Genomic DNA, 16,416 nt, shown 5'->3' with positions numbered 1-16,416 from the left:
AGGCTTATCCAATCCTCTCCTGTCGGTTTCATGTATCACATCCCCCACCCGCACCGTCACTAATTCAAGGCTTTAAGTTTTTAGATTATTCTTGATTTCATCAACTAGCAGTAGTTAATCATTCCTTTTGTAAACCATTCTTAGTTTTCTTACCAGTCCTAACATAAATACTGTGCAGTTGTGAGCCCCTGTGAACTCTCTTTTGGTTGACAATCTAATTTATGAGACAGTTGTTACATTGTGGAATGTGCAGCACTATTTGCTGTTGCTAAAATGCAGTGACATCCCTTTAAGGCAATTGGTAAACAGAGCTCTGAAGCTTTCAGAGTGTTGGTCAGAGAAAGTACTTATGGCTCACAGCTGAGAATCTCACAGTAGTTTAAGAACAAAATTGTCCTTCTGGCACATCTGGAGTGTGACTACGGATTTAACACTGGATTGGGAATGGTGTCATCACATAAACAGATACCTCATCCAGTTGTTAGCATGAGTTAGGTCAACTGCAACCAAAAGAAAACCAATTGAAACCAATTAACGTTCCTTTTTAGAAAGAAGGAATTTACATATATGTCATATCATGGCACATCATCTAGTAATGCCCTAAAGCGAATGTTATTGTGGTGTGGGTACTGCAGTTATATATGTGAACAAGGCAGCTGTTTCACACACAGTAAGATCCCATAAACAAGATGAACAAATACTTTGTTGGTGTTAGTTGTTTGAGGAATCGCAGGAATTTCTTGCTCCCCTTCAAATAATGTTGTTGGATGTAATGGACAGGCAAGTCATCATTTCAATGTCATATGTGCAACAATGCACCTATAACGGCTTATTCCCCTTCAGTATCAGTGCTCCAACAAGAGAGAACTCTGTCAATACCTTTGACAATGGAGCGTTCCCCAATACTGCCCCTTCAACAGTTCAGCACTCCCTCAGACTGACCATGTCATCCTGGATTATGTCACATAATCGTTGACTGGAGGTTGAACCTAGAATCTTTTCACTCAGAAGGAAGGCTCCTACTCATTGAGCCAAACTCCTAGCTTTGGTAATAACACCTTTTGGTAAGAAGAGAAACAAAGGACTGCAGATGCTGGAATCTAGATGATTCTTTTGGTAAGAAGTTCTCTTCAAACCAGGGAACATTGTAAATACAATCAATCCATTGAAGTGAATGGACTGTCTGAGAGGCAGCGCTGAAGGAGTGCTACACTGCCAGAGGGACATATGATGGTAACATTTCACTGTCAGAGGGACAGGACTGAGCGAATGCTGAACTTTAGGACTTTCAACATGGGCAGATGCTTCACCATCATATGTGCCACGTTTCAGATGACGTTAAACCAACACCTGTCCATCATAGTGACAAAAATCCAATGCACTACTTTGAATCTTGATGTGGATAATTTCCCATGCAATTTTAGTTCCTCAAGCTGTATTCTAAAGGATACGAGGCACAGCGAAGGGCTGTGCAAAAGCATGAAAGGCTGAGCCCCATGCAATCTGCCAAGGGGCAGTGTAGGTCAAAACAAACTGCAGTTTATGTAGTAAGTCCCAAAGCTGCACAAGGAAAGAAAGAACATTTGTTAAAACAGTGTGACCATCTCTGCAAACTGACTTAGTTCAGAACAAAACTAGTTTTAAACCCATTGCAGCATCCTGTAAACTCTATTATGTTCCCTATAATGACATTACAAATACAATTAGAAAATGCAGATAAAATCTATTGCCACTTCTTAAGTGGCAGAGATAATTCAGCAGTCGAAAGACACAATTTAAAGAATCAGATGAAAGTGCTTAACACATAATTAGTGCAGCAGATGAGATAGTCCAGCCCTTGTGCAATTCTTATAATACTACATTTTCTTAGCTGACACACTTGCATGTTATTTCACAGCAAAGCAGCCCTCAGATTTTCTCTTGGCTTGAACTTTGTAATTGTGGTGGTGGCTTTGTCCGTGCTAAGTTTTATAGCTTGCGTGTATTTATTTCCAAGTCTGGAAACGTTGTAACTTCACAGTCTAAACTAACTTTTCACTTCAGTGGAGATCCCTTGTGATCAAGAATGACCTACTTCCCTGTGTTCTGTGGGCTTTGAAGTGACGGATGAGGCCAATGTGGGAACTACAGACTCTTCCACAGATAGGGCAGGGTTGCCTGACACGAAGGGTGGGTAGTTTGTGAGGTGGCCTGCTCCTTCCACCATTTATATTAGGATTGTGTGTGTTCTTGATGCACGGCATCAAGGTTCTCAGTACTGTTCCCAATGCTCCTTCTCCATTTTGAGTGGTCAGGGGCCAGGGATTCTCAGGTGTCAGTGGGGATATTGCATTTCAGTACATCCTTGAATCTTTTCTTTTGCCTTCATGATAATCTTCACCCACACTGGAGCTCAGAATAAGGTGTTTCAGAAGTCTAATGCCCAGCATGTAAATAGAATGTCCTGCCCAGCAGAGACCAATGAGTGTAACTAGCATTGCGATACTGGGGATGCTGACCCGGCAGAGGATGCTGATCTTGGTTTGTTTGCCCTTCGGTGGATTTGGAGGATTCTGCTGAGAGAGCATTGGTTTCTACCCAATGATTTGATGTGGATGGTTCATGTCTCAGAAGTGTACAGGAGGCTGGGGGTCACTGCTGTTGAGATCTCTATTTTTAAAACTCTTTGACTCAGATAATTAAACAGCACATCAGTGTACTGAAGGCAGTGGTGAATTTTGCTATTTGTGTAGATCTCAACTAGTGGCACAGTGGACATGATCTTCCCCATACAATAACTTCAAGAGAAATGCAAGGAGTAACAGCAACCATTTTTGACTTCAATAAAGCCTTTGACTGGGAAGGACTATGGAGCACTTGCTTCAAATTCGGTTCCCCACATAAATTAGTCACCTTCTTACAATTGCTTTGTGATAGCATGCATGCCATGATCATAGCTTTGTATTTTTATATCTCGTTACAACACTGGAGGCCATTTGACACATCAATCTATACCAGCTCTCAGAGCACACCCATCAACCCCACTCCCCCGCTTATCTCCCTGCAATCTCTTCTTTCTCATACGTCCATCAACTTCCCCCAATTCTCCTCTCTCCCACCTACATTTGGGGTAACTTAGAGCAGCAAATCAACCTACCAACCTGCACGTCTTTGGGATGTGGGAGAAAAATGAAGTACCCAGAAGAAACCTACGTGGTCACAGGGAGAACATGCAAACTCCACACAGACAGTACAGAGAATCAGATCCAGGGTGCTCGAGCTCTGCTACCCAATTCTGACCAACAAGTCTACAACAGAACTGGTATCAAATAAGGATGAGTTACTGCTCCAAAGGTTTTCTCAATTTTTCTTACCACAACATTACCTCACCTCCAACAAACTTCCAGCAGAAGTGCAGCTAATTTTCAGATCTGATGGGAAGTTGTTCAACCTGCACTGACCGCACTCCGGAACTAAGGTCATGTGAATCTCAGTAGTCGGGCTGCAGTATATAGGTGTTGCACGTGCAAGAAGGCTGAGTTCAAAACTGTCACTGATTTGTTCCACAAAGCACATGTGAAGATGGAGCTTACACTCAATATCCGGAAAACAGGGGTCCTCCATCAACCCATCCCACAGTACAGCACCACTCTCTGACAAAAGATTCATAGTGAAACCCTGGGGACCACCTGAGATCTCGGGAGCCACCTTTCTGTGAAGACCTCTCTAATCGAATTGGAGGAGTGTTATTGTCCTATGGCACTTCCTTAAACAGAGGTGAATTGCTTAGATCAGCAACCTGTAACAATATTGGTTACATCCAGATTTACTGGTATCAACTCTTAGAGATGGTTCTGCAATGCCTTACATTATAAGGACAGTTAGCATAATCTTGGTCTGTTTTCCTGAGTTTAGAACAACTGAGCAAAAACTCTTTCTAGACAGAGCCAGGCTGACAATCCAAATTACTTCTGACAACCACAAACATGAAAAAAAGTTTTCAGTTAACCATTCAGAACCAGATACTGATAATTTAGTTATGTACACAAAGATACAAATGCAACAATCTTGCTTCTTTTTAGATTATTACCAAACAACAATAAGCCTATAATAGATCCTTTGTCTAAAATCTAGACCTTGGATGATCCGAGAGGGCCTAAATTTAGTCAGGAAGAAAATGGAAGCATATGTCAGGTTTAGGGAGCTAAGATCACACTGTGCCCTTGTAGAATATGAAGTAAGCAGGAAAGTGCTCAAGCAGGCGATTAGAACAGCCAAAAGGGGCCATGAAATGTTCTTGGTGAGCAGGGTCAAGAATAATCCCAAGGCATTTTATACTTAACATAAGAAAAAGAGGATAACTAAGGAGAAGGTAGGTCCACTCAAGGATAAAGGAGGGAATTTGTGCTTGGAGTTAGAGCAAGTGGTTAAGGTACTAAATACTTTGTGTCAGTATTTACCAAGGAGAAGGAATTGGAGGATATTGAAAACAGGGTGTGGTATGCTAATGTGCTAAGACATTTTGAGATTAAGGAGGAGGCAGTGCTGAGTCTTCTGAAAAACATTAAGGTGTGTAAATCCCCAGGGTCCGATGGCATATATCCCAGAATATTGAAAGAAGCAAGTGAGGAGATTGCTGGGGCTTTGACAAAGATCTTTGTGTCCTCACTAGCCACAGGCGAGGTATCGGAGGTCTGGACAGTAGCAAATGTTGTGCCTTTGTTCAAGGAGGAAAATAGGGATAATCCAGGTAATTATAGGCCATTGAGCCTCACGTCAGTGGTAGGGAAGCTATTGGAGAGGATACTGAGGGATAGGATTTATGCACATTTGTTAAGGCATGGCCTGCTTAGGGACAGTCAGCATGGCTTTGTGCGGGGCAGGTCATGCCTTACAAACTTGATTGAGTTTTCTAAGGAGGTGACGAAGGAGCTTGATGAGGTTAGGGAAGTGGACTGTATCTACATGGACTTTAGTAAGGCATTTGATAAGGTCCCTCATGGTAGGTTGATTCAGAAGATAAAGATGCATGGGATCCAGAATGGATTGCAAGTTTGGATTCGGAACTGGCTTGCCCATAGAAGACAGACAGTAGGGGTGGAAGGCTGTTATTCTGGCTGGAGGTCCATGACCAGAGGTGTTCTGCAAGGATCAGTGCTGGGACCTCTGTTGTTTGTGATGTATATCAATGATTTGGATGAAAATGTAGATGGGCGGATAAGCAAGTTTGCGGATGACACCAAAATTGGTGGAGTTGTGGACAATGTAAAGAACTACCAAAGAACACAGCAGGATATAGATCAGTTATAGATATGGGTAAAGAAGTGGCAGATGGAGTTTAATCCAGGCAAGTGTGAGGTGTTGCACTTTGTGAAGTCAAATGAAAGGAGAAAGTATACAGTTAATGGTCGGCCCCTTAATAGCATTGAGATACAGAGGGATCTTGGGGTCCAAGTCCATAGTTCACTGAGAGTTGCTACACAAGTGGATAAGGTGGTAAAGAGGGTGTATGGAATGCTTGCCTTCATTGGCAGGGGTGTTGAGTATTAGAGTAAGGAAGTCATGCTGCAGCTATATAAACCTTCAGTCAGACCACACTTGGAGTATTGTGTACAGTTCTGGCCACCCCATTACAGGAAGGATGTGGAGACTGTGGAGAGGGTGCAGAAGAGATTTACCAGGATGCTACCTGGATTAGAGGGTATGAGCCATAAGGAAAGGTTGGACAAACTTGGGTTGTTCTCACCAGAGTGTCGGAGGCTGAGGGAGACTTGATAGAGGTTTTTGAAATTGTGAGAGGCATAGATAGGGTAGACAGTCAGAATCTTTTCCCTGGGTAGAAATGTCAAACACCAGAGGACATACTTTTAAGTTTTTTGGGGGGGGGGGTGGAGCTTAAAGTTGACTTGAGGGGCAAGTTTTTTTTACTCAGAGAGTGGTAGGTTCCTGAAATGTTTTACCAATGGTAGTAGTGGAAACAAGCAGTTTTGTGGAGTTTAAGAGACTTTTAGATAGACACATGAATATAAAGGGAATGGAGGGATATGGATGATACACAGGAGGAGGACACTTAGTACAAATTGGCATCCAGATCAGCGCAACATCGTGGGCCGAATGGCCTGTCCAATACTGTACTGTTCTATGTTCTATGTTTAACCTAGTATTTGACTAGCGTTTTATGAGTTTGATGGCATAAATTGCTTGAATTTTTTTATAACTGCCTTTAACATATTCATTGCTTTACATAATGACAAATAGCCAATTTTAATTATTAAAACAATACAAACTTACTAAAGTGAGTGGTGCATGTTTGACAATCCAAAGGAAAGGAAACTGGGCTTGTTAGGTTTTGAGGATGAGCCGACTCTCCCCACGTCATTTAAACCATGAAATGGATAGCTTGGACAAGAGCAATGTGTGGCAAGCATGCAGTGCCTCATGGTTGTACCAAAGGCTATGGGGATGGGCCACAAAGAAACATCTGGCAGGCTAGATGATGCCTCCAGGCTGTAACTTGGGCAACATAGGTTTGGAAGACTGAGTGGTTACTGAATTGAGTTTATTACACTGGAGGTTAGATAAAGGGGAATTATTTCCTCATGTGGGTGATGCCAGAACAAGACAAACACAATCTTAAGATCAAAGTCACTTAGGATTAAAGCAGTTTTTCCACAAAAAGGCTAGTGGAAATTATAAGAGGCATAGATAGAGTAGATAGGCACAGATAGACCATTCCATACTCATAAAGGGGCATAGATAGACTCTGTCTCCTCCCTGAGAATTTCAAGAATGAGATCGATCACTTATAAGAAATACAGAAGACAGATAGGTAAGTGGAATCGATATGCAGATCAGCCATGATCGAATTGAATGGAGCAGGCTGGATTTTAGTGGCTGTTTACTAGCTGCAAGTACTTGGGTCATCTTGGGAATGCATATAAATATAAAATTGCTCTGGGATGTTAAAATCTTGGCTGACCCACATGCATTCTATTCTAACAGCTCCTGTCACCAGGAAACAATTATGCAGCTTTTGCCTAATTTTTGTCTGCATTTTTTTAGTTTCACTCAAACGCAACTTAAATCTATGCCATAGCCTTCTCACAGTTTTTGACTTCACACAACAAGGATTGAAAGTGAAGCAGTCACCTGAATCATAATTATTTTTAAAGTTACTGTCCTCATTTATTAAGGGAAGGCTTTTGCTCTGCTACAGGCTCATAAATAAATGTGCTTAAAGAATTCCATTTGGATTCAGCAATTCTTTCTTTACTTATTTTATTACTTTGCCTTGCCCAATCATTCCAAAATTAAACACTTTGAAATTACTGCTGCAATGTACAAAAAAACAGCTAATTAGTACACAGCAAGATCACAGAAACAGCATCATGATAATAATCAGTCAATCTGTTTTTGATTGTGGGCTTAGCTGAGGGATAAAGTTTGGCTAAGGACAATTGGTGAGAACTCCCCTGCTCATCATAAGTGCCATCTGAGAGGGCACCAATGACAATGAACTACAAAAGGGAAGAATCAAAGCAATATGCAGTTTTTTCTGATTTTCATTTACGAGCGAATCAAAGCAAGTTTAATTGGCAACTGCAAGGGCTTGAGGTGATCTGTCCTCTAAAGAACTGAGAGAAAATGGAGGCTTTAAAATTATGACAAGGCTAGTTGACGTAGCTGAGCAGAAAATGCTTGTGGGGGAGACCAGTACTGTGGGCGATAACTGTAAGGTAGTCATTAATAAATCAAATAGTGAATTCACGAGGAACTGCTCAGTAAGCAATGAGTATATGGAATTCACAGCCATATATGGTGGAGGCAAACAGTTTAAGTGCATATAAAGGAAAGCTAGATAAATGTCTGGAGGAGCAGACTTGAGTAGATCATAAGCACTAGCATAGACCAGTTTGGCAATGGCCTTTATCTGTGCTGTAAGTTCTTTGCATATATGTAGGAAATACACGTGCATACAGTTCTCCTTCAATGGAAGTAAAGCTAAGCAGGAGAGCTATTCAGTGGGGGATTGATTATGAGCAGGATGTTGTTTGCTCCTGTGCAGTCATGGGATAAGTGTTATGTTTGACACTCCAGCAAATTGAGCAAACTGTTATCCGTGCAATAAATTAAATGGTGCATAGTGAACATCTCACTGCGAGTTCACATCTATATGCACTCGAATGTTAACTTTGTGCCGGGTATATTCATTGGGTGAATTATTGATTCTGCTCTGGTGCAAGCAGTTTTCTGGTCCATTAGCAATGAAACCAATTCAGGATTTGAAGATGGGATTTATGAGTGGGATATGCAAGTTAAGATAGTGAGTGAGAAAAATTAATTCCGTATGATACCAGTTTTACATATGTTAAAGCTCTAAAATGTATCATTTTATTCATCAGCAGCTCTTATTCTGTCATTCATTTCTCATTTTTGTTTTGCTAATAGCTCTCCTTTCAGCTTTTCTAAAAAAAAATCTGCAAATATCACCCTTTTTCCTGTCAACTCCTACACCCATCACCAGTCACATGAGAACATTTGTGTACGTGTATTTCACTATCATTTGCTTGTCACAGCAACCAGATGTCTGTGTTCACAGCTCCCTGCAGGCAGGCATTGGAACGAAAAAAACTCCCCAGTAAGTCAGCGAGAGCAAAATGTAGTGGGGCTGGGAATGCAGAATATTTCATATTAGTTTCTCTCTTCCACAAAAGCATGGAGTGCCCATTCCACGTCTATTGAGGATTTATTGGTAAGGTTGGGGGATGCAATGGGAAAATAAGCAATAAGTATAAAAAGAATCCACTGTGTTCCTCTTCCCACTTGCTATTCGGGAGTGGGAGTTCACACAATGAGCTCTGTCACAGCACTAATCTGCAGAGCTATCATCTACAAATTAACCTTTAATTAAGAGTTTTCAGAAGCCAGTACCATATGGTTGCCATAGCAACTGAAAGCGTTTCCCCCAACCCCATACATCTCAGTAATTTAATAACTGCTAATTAGTTTCAGTAACACATGAATATGAGTCACTGCTGTTGCCAAAGAAATGTTTGCAAAAATACCTTCACATTCTCCTTAAACAAAAGGTTTTTAAAGTTGATGTGTTCATGAACAATCACCAAAATCCAAACTTAAAAGCTCAGCATGCTCCTCAAGTCTGACTTTAATTTTGAAAGTGGGTGCAGATGTTTTAATCGTGCTTTAATTACATCAGGTCAGCCTTCATATCTTTGTACTTGTGTCTGACTACAGATAGCAATTAAGCTAAAAATAAAATCCTTGGGAGATTTAGAACTGGTGTATACTGATCACTGTGACACTTAACATGATGAGGTTGCACCTTCAGTCTGTGGGATCTTTCTAACTGTTCCAAAGTGTCCTTCATATATCAGCAGTGCATTGAGCAGGACTGAAACATTCCGTTCCTCAAGCTTGTTCCACTATTCAATTAGATCATGGGTGATCTGCATCACAAATCCATTTCCCCATTTTTCTTCCATACTCTTATCCAACAAAAATGTATTTCTCGGTCTTGAAATTTTCAAATGACAACCTACCCCCACCCCTCCCTCAGCATCTATTGCAAGCACTGGGACACAAGGTAAAAATATCATTGTGTGCTTATTACAAACCTGTCAATCATTGTGCTTAAAAATTTTCCACGACTTATTGTTTTAGTAACAGCACCACGCCCATACGGAATGGAGTGCAGCTTAGCTATTGAGCATCGGGTTATGTTGCATGGATGCTGTTTGATGCCGAGCTCCCTGGATTTATGGACTCGTGCATGGGTGAAAACATCTTCTCTACGGATATCCTACAGTGCATGGGGTCAGTGAGCCAGAGTCAGCATGCAAAAACAAAGACACGAGATTCTGCAGATGCTGGAATCTGGAGCAACACACACAAAATGCTGGAGGAACTCAGCGGGTCAGGCAGCACCTATGGAGGGAAATGAACAGTCGACGTTTCGAGATGAGACCTTTCATCAGGACTGGAAAGGAAGAGGGCAGAAGCCAGAATAAAAAGGTCGGAGGAGGGGGAGGAGCACAGGCTGGCAGGTGAGTCCAGGTGAGAGGGGGAAGGGAGATGAAAGGGAGTGATGTAAGAAGCTGAAGAGGCAAAGGGCTGTAGAAGAAGGAATCCGGTAGGAGAGGGCAGTGGACCATGGAATAAAGGGAAGGAGGTGGGGAATTGATGGGCAGGTCATGAGGGCAGAGGGGAAAGAGATAAAGGACGCTTTGGGTGCTCACTCTACTGCTGTGTGTGCAGAGTAATTTACTGCCTGTAATTTGAAGAAAATAGAATTTACAGTACAGAAACAGGCCAGTTAGCCCAAATGGTCAATGCCATAGATGTCTGCCTCCTTCCACGCTGTTTGATTTAAAACATTCCTCAACCCTTTTATTGCTCCCTCTCCCATGTACATCCCCAGGGCCTCCTGCAGTGCATTTACACAATTCACTTCAGTTACAGACCATGGAAACAAGTTTTACATCTTCAGCTCTCTCACATTGGAAACATTTCTCTACTGGAACTATGGACTCGTGCATGGGTGAAAACATCTTCTCTATGGCTATCCTACAGAATCCTGTAATAATATTAAATCTTCGAACAGGTTACCGCTAGCCTGTTTGCTTATGCAGTTAACAAACCAATCTGTTAAGGCTTTCCTGATAGGCAAACCTCCACCTCACCAAACAAAGCTTAATGTGGCTTAGAAAATCTGCAAATCTATGAATGTTGTATATTTTTGCTTTGTTTTGTTTTAATCAGTTCTATTCCTTCTAGGGTAGTAGGATTGACAGATGTATGAAGTCACAATGAAATCATTATCCAGTCCCTTGGGAGAGTCTGAACAAGTCACTAAAACTCTTAGCACATTAGTGCAGAGCAGGACAGTGGCTGGGAAGAGTGTACAAACCAGAAGTCACAGAGAGGGGGAGAAACACAAATAGTGTGATGGGACTAAAGAAAAAGGAATGCATGATGCTAGTTACTTGCTCCTATCTCATGCAGTCTGTGCCAAGATAAAGCCCTGCTTTCAAATTCCTTCCCTCTGAGTTAGTGGAGGAGTTCTTCAAGGCTTAAAAGTGAACGGTGAAATCTCCTTAATACAACTAACAAATGCCCCCTGCTGAATGACTCAGGGACACAAGGAGAGGAATCAGTGTGTGAAAACATAGCGGGTGTTATTCCTCCTGTCTGGCTGTTACACTTCACCTGGGCCGAGGACTGAGAGGTAATTTGGGACGTGGGTTGGAAATCAGATCCTCTTGATTTGCACAAGTGGGAGGAAAATCTGAACATTTACCTGTGATTCACACATTTCCCAACCCTCACATTCTTCTCCAGGATACTCCCAGGGCCTGGCTCTGTATCTGGGCAAGAGAGAGGATTAGAAATCCTACTGCTTGGAGCCTTAGTCAGACTTTGTTGAAAGAAAAACTCATACTTCACAACCTCAGGAGGTCTTGAAGCACATTATAACTGACTAAGTACTTTTTGAAGTGTAGTCACTGTTGTAATGCAAGAAATGCATCAGTCAAATTGCAATCAGTAACTCCTAAACAGTGAGATGAATAAATGACAGTGAAATAGTATGATGATCTGTTTTTGATGATGTTAGCCGAGGGATAATTTGTTCTTACTCCAACTCTAGGGCTCAAGGATGACTTGCTTCCACTCCAGTTCTATGGGTTGTGAGGTGGCTGAAAAGGCCAATGTGGGACACCCAGACTCTGTTACAGCAGGAGGTGACGGAGGGGAGGGCAGCTGGGTAACTTGGGAAATGATCACTCTCACCCTTTACACTGGGCTTCTGCTGTGAACCCGACAAAAGAATTTGAGGTTATCAACACCAACCCAAATGTTCCCTCTCTATTTTGAGCGCTCAAGGGCCAGGACTGAGAGACTTCTTCAAGCTGGTTTTCAGAATATTCTTGATTTGTTTTCCTCTATCCTCCTGGTACTCTCTTGATGGGACAGTGCTCAGAATAAAGTCCATACCTTGGGAGTCCGGTGTCAGGTGCATGGCACATCCATTGGGGTCAACTAAGTATAGCTATCATAGATTATAATGGCACAAGGGGAAGCCATAAAGCCCAGTAGAATCATGCTGCCTCCCAGGGGACCATCTCATTAGTCTCCATCCTCCTTCATTATTTCCCTGTATCCCCACCCACTCTCCAACTCCACTATTTTTTTATATTAACCTTCACTGAAGAGTAATTTTAACAAGAGCCAATTAACCTACCAGCACATTACTCAGATGTGGGAGGAAACTGGAGTACCCGCGGGAAACCCAGGCAATCTCAGAGAGAACATCCAAGCTGCGCAAAGACAGCAGCTGAGGTCAGGATTGAACCGGGTCCTGGAGCTGAGATACAGCAGCATTGACTGCTGCCTCGCCATTAGCATCTCATTGCTTGGCATGCCACTCCCGAGACGAGCTTGATATTAGCAAAAAAAAAGAAACTGCTCGAGGAACTCCAGGTCAGGCAGCATCTGTGGAGGGAAGTGGACCATCAACGTTTTGGGCTGAAACCATTCATCTGCGGTCCAGATGAAGGGTCTCAACCCAAAATGTCAACTGTCCATTTCCCTCCACAGATGCTGCCTGACCTGCTGTAGTTCTTCCAGCAGTTTGCTTTTCACTCCATATTCGAGCATATGCCGTCTCTTGTGTCTCCATGAGGTTGATGTTGTTTTACTTATCACACCAGTGGATTTGGAGGATGTTGGAGGACGTCTTCAAGCTTTGAAGTGTCTACTGTTGGTAATCCATATCTCAGAAATACTCAGGAGTGCAGGGATCACTGCTGCCCAGTAGACCATGAGCTTAGCGCTGGTTTTGAGTTTTGATTCTCAAACACACTTTTACTCAGACAACCAATGGTGAATTTCAGCACCAACATTTGCCTTTGTGGGGAGGTGTTCTTCAGATATAGGAAGTGCTCTACATTTTCCAGTCTAGTTCTTGCCCCATATTGTCAGAGAGTGGCGTCGTACACGTTGGTAGAGGAGCTTTGTTTTACAGGTGTTTAAGAGCAAGGCCAACAAGTCGGTGATGACTTGGAGTTCGGCATCCAAACAGGCATATGCAAGCATCGTCTGCATAAAACAGGTTGATGAGAGAAGCTAGTGACCTTGGTCCTGGAGTGGAGATCAAACTTTCCTATTTATCCTGTAGATTAGCTCCACTCCAGTGAGAAGTGAGATGCCATATTGTAGAAAGAAAGATCGAAAAAAGTGCTGGGGCAATAACACAGCCTTGCTTGACACCAATCGGCACTGAAATTGGGCCTGTTGTGGACCCATTGTTAAAATCATAACCAGCACACCATCCTGAGCAGATGTAGTAAGATGATGAAATTTTGTGGGCAGCCAAATTTCAGAAGGATACCACAGTTCCTTTTGATTAACCGAGTTTTATGAGGTCAAGAAAGGCCACGTATAGTGGTTGATGCAGCTCACTGCATTTCCCTTAGGGTTGGCATGCAGTGAGAGCTTCAAGTTCCAAACACATATTGCCAAGAAAGCACATCAGCACCTCTACTTCCTCAGGAGGCTGAAGAAATTTGGTTTGTCCCCTTTGATTCTCACCAACTTTTACAGATGCACCATAGAAAGCATCCTATCTGGATGCATCATGGCTTGGTTTGGCAACTGCTCTGCCCAGGACCACAAGAAACTGCAGAGAGTTGTGGACACAGCCTAGTGCATCACGAACACCAGCCTCCCCTCCTTGGACTCTGTCTTTACCTCTTGTTGTCTTGGTGAAGCAGCCAGCAAAATCAAAGACCCCACCCATCCGGGTCATTCTCTCTTCTCTCCTCTCCCATCGGGTAGAAGATACAGGAGCCTGAAGGCACATACCACCAGACTTAAGGACAGCTTCTACCCCACTGTGATAAGACTACTGAACGATTCCCTTATACGATAAGATGGACTCTTGACCTCACAATCTACCTCCTTATGATCCTGCACCTGATTGTCTACTTGCACTGCACTTCCTCTGTAGCTGTAACACTATTCTGTTATTGTTTTACCCTGTACTACCTAAATGCATTGTGTAATGAATTGATCTGTATGAACGGTGTGCAAGACAAGTTTTTCACTACAGCTCAGTACAAATGGCAATAATTAACCAATACCAATACCAAATGTCCATTGTGCCTCTAGATGGACACTATTTCCACTGATTCAGGGAGCATCTCTGGCCCCTGAGAGGAGGGAGTTGAGGAGCATCCTGGTAATGACTTTTCCTGTGGTAGAAAGCGTGGACATCCCATTGCAGTTACCACAATCAAATCTGTCTCCATCCTTGAAGGTGGTCACAATCATGACAGCTCTGAGGTTCTTGGCATATCTTCCGCTTTGTAGTTCATTATTTATATAAAAGACTTGGATGCGAATGTACAAGGCATGGTTGGTAAGTTTGCAGATGGTGCTAAAACAGGTGGTCTTGTAGACAGTGAAGAAAGTTACAAAAACCACTGGGGGATCTTGATCAGCTAGATAAGTGGGCTGAAGTTGGCAAATGGCTTTCAATTCAGATAAGTGTGAGGTGTTGCATTTTGAGAAGACAAACCAGGGTAGGACATAGAGGAAATGGTAGGGCCCTGGGGAGTGCTGTGGAACAGAGGGACCTAGGAGTATAAGTACATAGTTCGGTAAAGGGGCATCACAGGTAGACAGGGTGGTGAAGAAGGCATTTGGCATGCTGGCCTTCATCAATCAGGGCATTGAATATAGGAGTTGGGACATTATGTTGCAGTTGTACAAGACGATGGTGAGGCTGCACCTAGAGTATTGTGCACTGTTTTGGTCACTTTGTTATAGGAAAAATATTATTAAGCTGGAAAGAGTGCAAAGAAAATTTACGAGAATGTTGCCAGGGCTTGAGTTATAGGGAGACATTGGTCAGAGTAGGGCTTTATTCCTTGGAGTATAGGAGACTGAGGGGTGATCTTATAGAGGTGTATAAAATCATGAGGTGCATAGTTAGGGTGAATGTACACAGTCTTTTTCCCAGGGAAAGGGAACCAAAACCTAAAGGAAATAGGTTTAAGGTGAGAGGACAAAGATTTAAAAGAGACCTGAGGGGTGACTTCTTCACACAGAGGGTGGTGTGTATTTGGAACGAGCTGCCAGCAGAAATAGTTGAGGGAGGTACAATAATAAGATTTAAATATATATTTGGATAAGTATATGGATAGGAAAGGTTTAGAGGGACATGAGACAAAAGCTTAGGTGGGCACCTTGGTCAGCATGAACGAGTTGGGCCGAAGGGCCTGTTTCTGTGCTGTATTACTTTTTGACTTTACCAGGCTGTGAATTTGTGTCTGCAGTCCATCTCTGCCAAGTTTGAGAACTAGAGCACGGCCACTGTCTGCTCCCAAGGCCAGTTGACATGTGGCCTTTTCAATGACTTGTAGGTCAGAGCTTGATCAGAAAGCATGCTTTGGGTTGGAGTCAAAGACATTTGTGTCAAGGGTGAGGAGTTCTTTGAAGTATTCCATCTGTTAGGCACTGACTGCCTCTCCTCTATCCTTGATAAGCTCTCTTCTATTCTTCGGTCTCGTACAATGGGCCTTTGGGCATTTGGATCATAGGTGGTTGTGACAGCATCTGCAAACGTCATGGTTATCAGTGATGCTGTGCTCTTTGCACCCACCAAACGTGAATTGGGTCACGGGTTTCCTGTTGGAGCTCATCCTTCAGGTACCTGCAAAGCTGTTTCTTTTTCCCTGAATATGTGCTGGACTTTCTAATCTAATAATACCTTGAGTTTTCAGTTAGTAAGTCCTGATCACTTTCATCAAACCGGTTCTAATGTTTTCTGGTAGACAAGAGTCTCTTCACAGGTACTAATTATTGTATACCTCAGGGCAGTCCAGGCCAATGTGTTCAAGAGCTTCAAACATGGATTATCTTGCTGCAATGTTTCTATCGCTGTCATTGTTTTGGAGCTAAGGTAATGGATAAATCAGAGAGAATTAGGCAATGGCCAGTCCAATTGTCTTTGGTATCTGCCTTGGCCCAGATGATTGGGACATCCTTGCAATCCTTTGTTTGGATGATTACATAACCTGGCAGGTGTCAGTGACTGTATTCTGGGTGTTGTCACGTCTTGTGCTTGCGTCTCTGATAAAACAGGGTGTAAGTTATGACAAGAATGTGTCCCTAGCATCTGCTCAGGAGGAAGGCTCTGTTGGAGTTAGCTTTCCTTACTTCCTCCTTGCCAACTACTCCTTTCCAGGGGTTTCCATCCTTTATGACCCTGACGTTCGAGTGCATCTGTTTGTCTCCCTAGGAGATGAAGGTTAAGGCTTTTTCCACAACTTTCTGAAAGATCAAGGAAAAGCACCCTGCTTTTCTTCAAAAGAATGTGTGGAGAATTTTATGATGGGCTGGGGTCTTGGTTTAACA

General features: G+C 42.7%; 1 protein-coding gene and 1 long non-coding RNA gene across 2 annotated transcripts in view; one reads left to right on the top strand and one right to left on the bottom strand.

Annotated features, from left to right (window-relative positions):
• Positions 1 to 16,416, top strand: part of LOC127574917 (uncharacterized) — a 792,285-nt gene that overhangs the window by 573,007 nt on the left and 202,862 nt on the right. The gene's annotated exons all lie outside the window — the stretch shown is intronic.
• The window catches only part of LOC127574890 (pecanex-like protein 1), a 207,527-nt gene that overhangs the window by 68,442 nt on the left and 122,669 nt on the right, over positions 1 to 16,416 (bottom strand). Inside the window, 1 exon segment of the mRNA XM_052024376.1 lies at positions 1,452 to 1,560. Coding sequence (XP_051880336.1) covers positions 1,452 to 1,560 — 109 coding nt within the window.

Source organism: Pristis pectinata, chromosome 10, assembly GCF_009764475.1.
Source record: "Pristis pectinata isolate sPriPec2 chromosome 10, sPriPec2.1.pri, whole genome shotgun sequence".
Lineage (NCBI taxonomy): Eukaryota > Metazoa > Chordata > Chondrichthyes > Rhinopristiformes > Pristidae > Pristis > Pristis pectinata.
Note: the sequence above shows the minus strand (reverse complement) of the source record. Positions and strands in the feature narration are given on the sequence as shown.